This window comes from Jaculus jaculus, chromosome 9 (genome assembly GCF_020740685.1).
Source record: "Jaculus jaculus isolate mJacJac1 chromosome 9, mJacJac1.mat.Y.cur, whole genome shotgun sequence".
NCBI classification, from domain to species: Eukaryota; Metazoa; Chordata; class Mammalia; order Rodentia; family Dipodidae; genus Jaculus; species Jaculus jaculus.
Genome location: NC_059110.1, coordinates 86,158,876 through 86,171,535, shown reverse-complemented (window position 1 = coordinate 86,171,535; position 12,660 = coordinate 86,158,876). Strand labels below are relative to the sequence as shown.

The following is a 12,660-nucleotide window of genomic DNA, read 5'->3' as shown; positions in this document are numbered from 1 at the left end:
ATCCCAGCATTTGGGAGGAAGAGGTAGGAGGATCACCGTGAAATCAAGGCCAGCCTGAGACTACATTGTGAATTCCAGGTCAGCCTGGGCTAGAGTGAGACCCTATCTCGAAAAACCAAAATAAATAAATACATAAATATTTTAAAGTTTTATTTTATTGATGATTTTATACATGTCCATCATGTACCTTGAACATAATCTGCTCCCATTACCTTCTCTTATTTATGTGGCACTGGAGGTAGAACCCAGAGCTTCATGTATGCTAGGCAAACAGTCTATCAACTGAACATCTCCAGCCCTCTTTTTCTTTTCTGACTCCCTTTATTTCTTTTTTATTCTCCACTTTGAAATTCCCTAGTGTCCTCTTCCCCAAATCCATTTGCTCTCTTCCTAATCTAGTCAGTTCACAAAGATGGCATAAAACATATAAAAATTTATTAAAATTTGGAAACTCTTTGACTCTTAAGTCACCTCAAATATAATTTGCTTGAGTGGTGTCAAAACTTAATATCCTTTAAAAATTTTTTTTGATAAAACTGTCATAGATAGCTGACTTTTGATATCAGAAGCAAATTCTATCTGCACATATAAGTATTCCACTGGGAGGCTTATGTCACCGATTTCAATCACAAAGCACAGAGCCTTTCAGGAATCTCCCTTATGTATATGACCTATCACAAGAGCACACATTTCAGAAAACTCAATTTCTCCATAAAATTCCTCCTAAATGAATCTCGCATCCTTGTTAGCTCAGAAATGGCGATTGCTCTGGATAGCTCTCCTCCCAGATCCAATTGCAGAGAATGGTCTGGATTGTTCTGTCATGCTGTCATGAAATTAGATGAAGTGCATATAGCTTAAAAATATGCATTCTGGGCCATGTGGAACTGTTATTCATATTGTTGGCACAGTGGGAGTGAGGTGCAAACGTGGTGAAGTATGAGGGGGAGCGCTCTGAAAATTGTGAAGAGCAACAGAAATGTGACGTGTGCGTTCTTTCCTCAATTTGCCAGAAGTGTTTTCTCCCAAAGGCCAGGCCTTGGTGAATACCAAGCTCGTACTAATTTGAGAGGAGGCCTCTTCTCTTTACTGCTTCTTCCTTCCTTCTCTGACAAAAAAAAAAAAAAAAAAAAAGAGTTCTAGAGGCCAGGCCAGCTGCGACCCAGCAGAGGCCTTAGCTTGGAAAAATGGCATCACCTCTCTGAGTCTCAGTCACCATCCTCAAGTGACAAGGACATTTCACAGAATTGTGCAGAATGTGAAACGAGATTATGTAGGCAAAGTGCACAAGTGCAGAGGATATAGTAAGTGCTCAACAAATAGGAACTATATTACTGGTTTATTTCTTTCCTCATCATTAAATAGGTCACTGATAAACTGAGCCACAGTCATCGTCTCAGCTCAGGTTGGACTCCAAGAGCCCTTAAAAAGGGCGGGAAACTACTTCTTTGCTGAGGAGTAGACTAGACCTCCTAACACTGAAATTATTAAACAGGCAATGGTGTGGGCTCAGCACTGGGGATCACTAGAGTCAGCGCTACCATTGCCCTTTTAAGGGGTGTGGCATTTGGGAAGTGGAAAGACCCTCCAGGCAGGGCGGAGCCAGCAGCCACAGTGCTGCAATCCAGATAAGATCTGAATATGGTAATGATCTCTTGGTTTCTCTGTGAATGGCCTGGCACCTGCCAGGACTGGCAGAGTGGCAGGAGAAGGGAGGAGAATAGGAAATGAAAGAGGATGCTCAAAGTCACTGGCGACTGGACAGAAGCCAACCCCAGACAGATCATGAGCTGCACCCACATCTCCTTCCTCTTGGCACCACTCCTTGGCCTAGTAAAGAGCCAAAGATTCTTGCCAGCAATACCACTACCACGTTTTGCATATGGGGAAATGGCGGCCGGAGAAATTAAGCCCCTTCTGCAAGGTCACAGGATTAGTAAGCTGCCTGCTTTTGCTTTATTTTCACCACTGCACAGGGTGGGTGGGGAAGTAAAAAGGCACCTACCCCAAATCAGGCAGAACTCAGGGCAGTACCAGACATGTCCCCCAATGTCTGCTGGGAAGATGAGGGGCGTTGTGGTGGCCGCCAGTAGCGGGCGAGGACAAATTATCTTAGACTGGTCTGGCATGTACTGCTCTCTATAAAAGGCAATGAAGTGTTCCAACTTCCCTGAGAACCAGCTCTGAGGAAATGAAAAGGGAACCGAGGGGATTAAGGTTAGATTTAAGGCAGCATTTCTCCCATGGAGGACAATGTGGCCCTTTATTCAGTGACCAAGGAAGGCTAAGGGCTTATCTCCCTTCCTCCCTCCCACTGAGAGGCCTTTGGGAATCTATCTTCTAGTCCCACACAGCCTGCGTGGAGGATAGGAAGCAAAAGAGTAGATGACTTTAAAAAGTCCCCAGCATTCTGGTAGATCTTTTCCCAGGATGGGCCTCCTGGGCTGTGTGCTGAGGTCTCCGGGGCTCTAGGGGGGAGAACAGCAGTCATGGCATCTCTTGCAACACGCTCCCTGCCAAATTGATTCAAATTGGCTTGGATATGAACATATGATTAAAGGAGCGACGCGATTCATTTATCAGGAGAGATTAAAGAGCGGCATCTGCGCAGCCTAGCTGGGGGACAATTAAGAAGCAAATCGCTAAGTGTCTGTGCCATCGGGCACAGGGGCGGGGGATGGCGGAAGGACAACTGGAATAATCTGCCAAGGGGACACAAGGACACAAGGAGCAGTTTGGTGGGTCACTGCCTGTTGCCGTTGTGTCTGGGCACTATGGGGAGTCCCCCAGTGCTTTGGTTTCTGCCCTTGCTCCTCATTCAGCAGTCAGTGATTCTGAGCTCTCAGAACCAGAGGAGGCTCTAGCAGGGAGGCTGTGAGCATGGTGCAGGGATAGTGGCTTGGTTTTGTGGAGTCACATACCACTTAGGGATCAGAGGCATTGTGAACGTGTAGGTGAGGTCGAGAGCTTACAGGGTTTTTACAGTGCACCTCAAATGATTAGTGGCCTTGTAGGCCTCTGGGGAGTTGGTGCTGAGGGAACTGTCCCCCTTACAACCCAGCATCAAAGAGCTTTGCTGAAGCTTGGAGCACAGTCACAAGAGGTGGTTTCTGGCTTCCCCAAACAGAGTGTAGCATCACAGCTACTTGCCTTTCCCTGTCTTAAGACCTTCTCAACACATCTGTCCCAGAAATATCTACCTGTGGAAATGCTATCCTTTCTTTTGTGCTTTTTTTAAAAAGCTTTAAAAAATATTTTTTTATTTATTTATGAGAGAGAGAGGGAAAGAGATAGAATGGGCGTGCCATGGCCTCTAAACACTACAAACGAACTCCAGACGCATGTGCCACCATGTGCATCTGGCTTTATGAGGGCATTAGGGAATTGAACCTGGGTCCTTAGGCTTCACAGGCAAATAAATATCTTAACTGCTAAACCATCTCTCCAGCTCAGCACTATCCTTTCTTCAAACTGCAGCCAGAAATATTTTTTAGGATCCTTCCAAGTCCCCTTCCCAAAGTCTCCTTTCCCTCAAAGACATTCTCTCTTCATATCCCCTAAGCATCTTTTCTATCCTTCTGCTGTGTCTTATCTGCTCCTGGCCTCGTTTCAAGGCCTCTAAAGAACAGCACATTGATTTACTCCTCTGCACACCGAAGCTGCCACATACCAGCAGGTGCAGCATATGCTCTGAGTGTCGAATTCCTCCACTCGAGTATGCAGGAAGGGACTTGATTGTTCTCAACACCCAGAAATGTGTCTGACTACAGCAGCCAACTGCTGAGCAGAGGGGTACATAATATAAGTTTTCTGACTTGAACAAAGCCTTTTTTCCTAAATTAGGCGTAGTGGCAGGTACCTGTAATTCCAGCACTTGGGAGGCTGGAGAACTATGAGCTATGGTGAGACCCTACCTCACAATAAAATAATAAAAAGCAGGAGTAAAAAACATGAGTGAAAGCCGGGCATGGTGGCACACACCTTTAATCCCAGCACTCAGGAGGCAGAGGTAGGAGGATCATGGCGAGTTCGAGGCCACCCTGAGACTCCATAGTGAATTCCAGGTCAGCCTGGGCTAGAGTGAGACCCTACCTCAGAAAACTAAAACCAGCCAAACAAACAGAAAAACATGTGAATGACAGAAATGAACACGAGCCAACAGCTTTTTACACTTGATCTAGAAACAGTAGAGCCAGCAGCATTTCAAAAAGGAACTCAAGGGCTGAAGATGTGGCTCTGTGGTAGAGAGCTTGCCCATCAAATGCTCATCAAGGGAGCTTAGTCCTCTGCAGCACCAAAAAACCAAAACAACAAAACACCAGTAACTCTTGTTTTTATTTTTGGTGTGTGTTTTTTGAGGTAGGGTCTTGCTCTAGCCCAGGATGACCTGGAATTCACTAAGTAGTCTCAGGGTGACCTTGAACTCACGGTGATTCTCCTACCTCTGCCTCCCAAGTGCTGGGATTAAAGGCATGAGCCACCATGCCCGATTTAGTAACTCCATTTTTACCATTTCTCTTCTATTGTGATGTAGTAAAGGGGCACTCTTCTTTGGTGGTGACATCACCAGAGCCTCAGCATGATAGCTATTTGATATTCTTGCCTATCTATCTTCCCAACCCATTTGGTTCCTACGGAGAATGTAACTGGTCACATTACACAGGTAGAAGAGGAGAAGGGAGTCATGTTTCTTGCCCATCTGCCTGAGTTGCCTCACAGCTGTCAATGAGGGAACATGGCATGGGCCAAGCATATAGGTAGTGACTGAGTGAGGGCATAGGAGATGGCACTCCCAGCCCATTTAACTTGTCCTTTGCCCAAGGGGGTGGGGTGGGGGACTAGAGACAAATTTGCCAAGTTTTGATCAAAAAGTCACTTTTGGAAGCCAGGCATGATGGTGAACACCTCGAATCCCAGCACTTGGAGGCAGAGGTAGGAGGATCTCTGTGAGTCTGAGAGGCCAACCTGGGAATACATACATTCAAAGTCAGCCTGGGCTAGAGTGAGACCCTACCTCAAAAAAAAAAAAAAAAAAAAGTCACCTTTGGAGTTGGAGTGACTAAAATTAGTTTTGAGAAGGAAAGGAGGGAGGGAGGAATCTGTGGCCTCCAAGGGCCATCTCTGTGGGCCCTCAACATAAATATATAAATCAAACAATATATACATATCAATTAAAATATATAAATATGTAGGTCCTATCTTCCTTGGCCAATCTACCCCATTCAATCAACTTGCCAAAGATCTCCAAATGGCACTGTTTTCACATGGTAGCAGGCCAGAGACCCTAGCGGCTCCCCCACATCTCCGTCAGAATCCTACTTCTTCCTGGGACCACGCTGAATTTCCCCTGGGCCTGTAGGAAGAAGCAGGGAAACGTGTGGCCAGAAAGAAAAGGGCTTTTATTCCATACATCAATCAGGTCTGCAGGGAGAGCACAGCCCAGTGCATCCAAACCAACGGGAAACTGGAGGGAAAGTGGACAGGAGACACGAGACATGAGCAGCTGCAGGCACTGCCCTTGGACTTCCGAGTCTGGTGGAGTCAAGGGGCGGTTTGGACCTCCAGACTACTTGTTACTGTCTGGGATAAGTGTCTAGAGACAGGGTGATGGGGAGATGACAGGCTCAGGACACAGGGCGAGGACTTGTGTGTGAGACACAACAGTATCGACCAAACGCATCCATTTTTCAACATGTCCACGAGCCCTCAGCTCCAAGTGAGCTGCCGACCACACTGTGGACAGTGGAGGGAGGCAGTGCTTGGAAGGCCGTGGACTGGTGCAGGTGGAATAAGGGTTTTCTCTTAAATAATTAGTCATTGCACGTAACGCACCGAGGAGACGTCGTAGGTGGGGCTGGGAGTTCCCATAGCACATAGGCAACTGGCAGCCTTCCCGCCCCGCTCCCCAGTGCTGACTCTTGAGAATTCGGCCCCAGCTCTGTTCACCAGTGTCCCAGGCTACAGAGAGAAAGGACCACGTTAGAGGAATGAAGATGCAGAGGAGATTCCCGGGCATCCCCCTGGCCCAGCTGGCAGAGCAGCCCCTCCCGCTCTCAGGGACGCAGCTGGATGGAGGTTGGGTATTTAAATTAAAAAGTGAAAAGACAGCAGGCACTGAGAAGAGACCGCTCTAACCCCATCAGAGGGGAGGTGTTGCTGCTTGCTCCCTCCCAACTCCTTCCCGCGGGCCCAGCGACCTGGAGTGGTCCAGCAGGCAACCTGTTCACTGTCCCTGAGCAGGGGGTTAAGATGGAGGCCCGCCTGCTGGCCCCATGCAGTGCCAGGCCACCCGCCACAGCCCATGGTGGCCCAGGGTAGAAGCCAGGAGCATGGCATTTCTGAGGCAGGGAGTTCTCTCTGCCAAAACGCCTCTCTCCCCCACCTCTTCCACGTGGAGCTGTCAGACACCCCACGGGTTGGAATGTCCCCCTGACAGAGGAGAGTCGGGGTGCTTTCCGTGTAGATCGACAGGTGGGGGCAGTGATGTCCTGCCATTCCTGGAAGAGGCCATGGGGTAGGAGGGCTATGAGCCACTCCCCTGGGCTATGCATTGGTCTCTGTCAGCTTGGCCTCTGTGTCGCTGTCACTCAGATAGTTGCGGGAGAATTGGCGTCTCGAGGTGCTGTCCACAGGGTCGTGCTCATCATCCGACGGGTCAGGGGCAAGGGACTTCCAGTGGCTGGTAGGGCTGAAGGGAAAGAGGAGCAAGGTCAAGGCTGAATGATACTTCTCCCCCCAGGAGGCACAAAGGCTTTGGTCTAGCAGTCTAAAGACCCAATGTTGCTAGCTCAACATCCTCCGAGGGCTCACCTGGGTGATGTCAATGTCATTAGACAAAGAAGCACACAGTTGGCACTCAGAAAGCTTTTCAAACTCCCAGGGAGGCCGGAGAACTGTGGCTCAGGCTTCAGTGAGTATTAAGAATCAGCTTGAGATTCCTTGGTCGCTCCCTTAGATTTAAATATTTTTTGTATGTGTGTATGCCTGTGGAGGCCGGAGGTTGATATCAGTCTTCATCATTCTCCACCTTTTTTGTTTTGGTTTTTCCAGGTAGGGTCTCACTCTAGCCCAGGCTGCTGACCTGGAACTCACTATGTAGTCTCAGGCTGGCCTCCAACTCAAAGTGATCCTCCTACCTCTGCCTTCCAAGTGCTGGGATTAAAGGCATGTGCCACCATGCCCACTCCACCTTATTTTTTTTTATTATTATTTTTTTAATGTTTTATTTATTTATTTGAGAGTGACAGACACAGAGAGAAAGACAGATAGAGGGAGAGAGAGAGAATGGGTGCGCCAGGGCTTCCAGCCTCTGCAAACGAACTCCAGACGCGTGCGCCCCCTTGTGCATCTGGCTAACGTGGGACCTGGGGAACCGAGCCTTGAACCGGGGTTCTTAGGCTTCACAGGCAAGCGCTTAACCGCTAAGCCATCTCTCCAGCCCTCCACCTTATTTTTTGAGACAGGGTCTCTCACCAGACTTGGAGCTCACCAACTCAGTTAGACTATCTAGGCCAAAAGCTTTAGCAATACCCTTGTCTCATCTTCCAAGCACTGGGATTACAGGAGCATGCCACCATTCCTGGCTTTTTTTTTTTTTTTTTTAAGGTATTTAAGGTAGGGTCTCACTCTAGCCTAGACTGACCTGGAATTCACTATGTAGTCTCAGGGTGGCCTTCGAACTCGTGGCGATCCTCCTGCCTCTCGAGTGCTGGAATTAAAGGCCCAGCTCATTCCTGGTTTTTACATGGGTGCTAGGGATCAGAACTCAGGACCTCATGTTTTTGTGGCAAGCACCTTACCCACTGAGCCATCTCCCTAGCAGCACCCCCTCCCCCACCAGCTTTGACCGGGTAGTAAGGGGGGAACTCAGTGGTTCTGAATTTTTATCTCCCTCCCTGGAAGATTATGATGAAGCCCATTCATGAGCCACAATGACGGAGACTCACTGTGGTGACTACCTTACTACAACTTGTCTAGGGAGGGGCTCTTGGGAAAGTTATTCCCAACAGGATCCTTCTAAGAAGGACGGGGCTTCCCCCATTGAATCCTCTCTCTCACATCTGAACTCTTTCTCCTTATCAGGGTTTCCTGAGTCCTGCCAGAATTTCTGCCCTTGGTCATGGCAATTTTGTGGTTGTAAGGAATAGGAATTTACAATGCAGGGTCAGGCCAATGGGAAGAGGCCAGAGCCCCATACAGTCTTCAACAGGCCCTGGCTCTGGAAGCCTCTGGCTGTCCCTCAAAAGACATACAGCACTCTCCCTGTGATGGTGGAGGATTCTGGCATCTAAAGAGGGAGGATGAGGCCAAGTCTAGCTTTCCTCACACTTCATCTTTCCCAGAGCCTTCTTCCCCACCCGTCTTGCCTCCATTGTACCACTGGAAGAAATGCCACCTAATGCAGCCCACCCCTGGACTGGGTCCTGGAGCTGCTGCCCCACCCTATCTCCCAGGAACAGTGGGACTCAGCCCTGTCTCTGGGTCCTAGTGAGAGCCTACTTGAGTATTCAGGGTTTCCATGATTCCCAGGGTCTCGGATTCTGACTGAAGAACCTGAGGAGATCCTTTTATTTATGTTCTATTCCCAAACCACAAGAGGAAGAAACAAAGTTGGGGGAAAGAATCATACTCTTAGGGTTCTCTGGGGGTAGCAGTGAGACACCCAGAAGAAAGGGCTGGATCACCAGCTCCTCCTGTGGGGGGGGGGCTACCCCCAGACCTGGAGTCTCTCTCTTCACGGCAACCCTATGGGATATTACAAGGAAGCTGTTTGAAGAGATGTACCTTGGCAAAACAGCCAGGGCCTAAACTTCAACCTGACCCTCAACCTTGGGAGACTACCAGGAGATGAGGCACACGAGAAGAAAACAAGACCAAATGCAAAGTTTCTGCTGGCCCAAGGGAGTACTTAGGTGTGTAAAGACAGGTCTCTGTCCCTGGAGGGAAGGAAGAGCCTGAGAGAATATACGCTCAATTATGCAAAATGGCTCAGCAATGGGCAATCTGCTTAATAGTTACCGTATTTCTCATGAATGAATTACCATTTTTAAAAGAATCAGAATAGCACAAAACACACTTAGTACAAACTAGACTGAACATAAGTGAGTCTTACTTTCATAGACCAGAGGCACTTAAGGCCTCAGAGATGTCTCTGGGACAAAATTATGAAACTCAATGATGACTGTGCAATACAGCAAAAATGGGTGTTATTTTAGCTTTGGGGTTGCTTGAATTCTGATTTTTTTTTTTTTTTTTGCATGTATATGTGGTGTGTGCGTGTGTGTGTAGGCCAGAGGTCAATGCTGTCTTCTTCAGCCACTCTACAGAGGCTCTCACTGAACCTGGAACTCACCAATTCAGCTAAACTGGCTAGCCAGCAAGCTCTAGGTATCACCCTGTCTCTGCTTCCCTGGTGCTGGTGGGTTACAGATGCACTCAGCTTTTCCAGGAGCACTGGGGATCTGAATTCGGGTCCTAATGCTTGTGTGGCAAGACAAGCACTTTATCTACTGAGCCATCTTCTAACCCCCAGGAGCCAGGTTTGTTTTTTTTTTTTTTTTAAACACAAAATGTCTGGATACCCTGTGCTAAAGATCTGTTGTTAGGCCAAAGAATGCCTGGCTTTGGTGAAAGACAATAGGGTTACATTGTGGGCAGATAGGGTGAGGTAGGTCCCAGGACTGGGACCCAGATACAGAGGAAGTACCACTGGAAAGCCCAGCCCTATGTGGCCTGTTTTGTCCGGCACTGCTTTTCAAAGAGGGGGACTCAGCCTCCACTCCCACACCCCTGGACCCACATTCCAGGCACTTAAGGAAACATCAACCAGATTTTTATACTCAAGACACTAGGCAGAGGCAGCAGAGAGAGGGCACATTTCATGTCTCACTCTTTCCTGGGCTGTGAGTCCCCCCTGGCTTCTACCTAGGGTTCTCTCTGGCCAGTCTCCATAGTGACTTGTACTGCCACGACCATCCATGGGCCAATAGCAGCAGGCAGTTTTCCTCCTCCCCAGGGCAAGAGTCGGGGCTGGCAACCAGAACATTTTAACCAAATTGTTTAAAAAGCTTTCCTCTCCAGAAGCCAGTGTCTCCTGCTCAGCACTGTCATAAACAATTTGGTACATAAGCTAATTCCCACTGGGAGAGCCCAGGGTGGCAGCTCTCCTCCCCTTGACTTTGCCATGGATGCTGAATTCCGTGTTCAGAATTCTCACTAGTCCTTGTCCCTAGGTGGGAAGCCAAGCTCCCTCTCTGTCCCCGCCACACACTCACCTTGGCAGTATATCCACCCCAAAGGCAGTTCATGCCGGCAAAGTCCTTCCTGCCCACTGCTTTTGCTTCTGCTCTGTGCTGGCTGGCTAGGGGCCACTTGACCCACAGTGACTCCAATCCCTCAGAGAGACTCAATGTAGGGCGTTAGGCCTAGTTTGCTTTCTTGGTGGACAAGAGAAGCTGAGCTTGGGGCGAGGGAGGGTGCAAAACACAGGCTTTCTTTTAGATCTTGCTGCCCGTAGGTCAAGGATGATTGGGGGCGGGGGACTAGAGGCACTGGGATCTGAAATCTGTCAGTTGCCCATCAGTCTGGGATGGCCCAGGGAGGCCCATGCCTCCCTTCGGGAAAGGGCACAGGGAGCAGAAGGGCCTGACCTTCTTTGCTATCTTGATCTGCCCCTGCCCCCTATCTACCAACACTCTCTGCCCTGGTGATAGAGGGCACTTAGCCAGGGCTGCTACAGGGAGGCTGAAATGGTAGACCAAATATTTTGGCTCCTTCTTCTCTTTCCATGGAACTGACAGCAACTCCCTAATGCAACTAAGATGCTTCTGGCTCTCTCTCAAGCAACCTGCAATGGGGGGGGGGGGGAGGAAGATGCAGCAAGGTGCTAAGCCCAAAGGGTGGTTTCAGAGCAGCTCAAGCCTGAAAATTGGGCTGGCTAGTAGTAACCTGGTCTGGGCTCAAGTTCTTTTTCTCCTACCCCATTTTCCCAAGCCCCTTCCTTCCCCTTATATCCACTTCCTCTTGGTCCATCCATTCCACAGACCTTCAACTGGCCTTTTTCAGTGGAGTCCATCTACCAGCTGTTCCAAGGCATAAGCATGCGACAGGTGTGTTAGTTCATGTGTCTGGGAAACAACCACTGTGCCCCAGGGGGCTGCACTCTGGGGTTATACCTCCTGGGGAGCAGCAAGCATGCCCTGGGAGGGTGCCATGCTGAAAATGCTGCATACAACCTCATAACTGGGGTGATGCAAAATGTCACCACCCACCAGGGAAACGAGCAACAATGGGACTCCAGTGAGTCAGGCTCTGCCTCTCTTAGCTCTGGGGGTGTGGGCACAAGGGCCTAAACCGCTCCATCTCCCTCCCTATAGGGAGAAGATCTGGAGGAGGTAGGAGAGCCAGGGAGGGGGCTGTCAGTCAGCGGCTGCTAATTTCTATTCATTAGGACTTTACAAGATGAGCAGAGCTGAGGTGACGCCCATGCGTGGGCTGTGGGTGGGTGGGATGGCTGGGAGGGCGTCAGGCACTGCCTGGGTCTACTGGAGGGTGTGGTACATTGTGGGCTGCAGCTTGGGATCCATACCAGGAAGGAAGGTGGCTTTGAGAGCTGAAGGGATTGAAGAGCAAAAGGTCTCAAAACAGCTTGCAGCCACTGACACACCGACTCACAGCCGGTGTGTCACATCACCTGGCACCCTTTTCTGGACTCATCCTACTGGACCAAAGCTCTGAAATGGGTGTTACTTGGCACCCACATGTCACCCACATGCTCTGCATATACTCATGCGGAGAAGTGCTTATGATCAAGTGTGTTAGAAACATTTAGCTCCAAGCAATACCACTTCCCAAATTTGTGGCCTTAGCAAGTGATTTGACCTTTCTGAGCCTGGGTTTTCTCTCTTACGGAGCAGAACAGATCAGACGACCTTTGTTATGGGGTTACTGTGAGGATTAAGTTCATAAAATGCAGCATAAAAGGCTGGTCCAGGGTAAGGATTTGGTAAATTGGACTCAGAGCGACTGACCAGCATCCCTGGTCTCTAAGGTAACCTGGAGGTTCTTGTTGCAGATGGGGCCTGAGAGGGTGGCCAGTGGGGTGGGAAGCATGTTAGTTCACACTGGGTAGGACACACCATGCTGCACTCCACGCCAGGCACCACCTACTGCACTAGTCGCTCTCGGGCCGGTAAAGGTACCGCATCATCAGGCTGTCCACCTCTTTCTTGCGTTTCTTCTCCTCTTTCTTTGACTGCCGACGTGGGGGCCCGGCCTCCTCGCTTTCTGCTGCTGGGCCCTTCTTCACGCTTGAGCGGCTGTGGCCCGAGACTGTAGAGCCGCTGGAGGAGGATGAGGAGGATTCAGACTCTGTCTCTGTTTTCTTCCTTCTGGACTTGGACTTCTTCTTGCTCTTCTTGGAGCGGCCCTTCCTCCGCCGCTTGTGTCCCGAGGAGCCTTCAGAGCTGGAGCTGGGGCTGGAGCTGGAGGAGCTGGGACTGCTCCGTCTGCTCCTGTGCTTGCTGCGGCTCTTGCGTGACCTGGACACGTCCACAGCAGAGGCAGAGCGGCGGATGCTGGTGCCTCGCTCGGGGAGGTCCAGCTGGGCACTGCGGGCACTCCGGAGGCTCTTACTGTCGTCGTCCCCGGAGTCGGGCTCCA

General features: G+C 49.7%; 1 protein-coding gene across 6 annotated transcripts in view; it reads right to left on the bottom strand.

Annotated features, from left to right (window-relative positions):
- Nucleotides 1-5,380: 5,380 nt before the first annotated feature.
- Nucleotides 5,381-12,660, bottom strand: part of Myo18a (myosin XVIIIA) — a 104,479-nt gene continuing 97,199 nt past the window's right edge. For all 6 annotated transcript variants that reach the window (XM_045159461.1, XM_045159463.1, XM_045159462.1 and 3 more), the window contains one exon: nucleotides 5,381-6,688. In XM_045159461.1, the coding sequence (XP_045015396.1) occupies nucleotides 6,544-6,688 (145 nt within the window). In that variant the 3' untranslated portion in view covers nucleotides 5,381-6,543. The remainder of the gene's footprint in view (nucleotides 6,689-12,660) is intronic.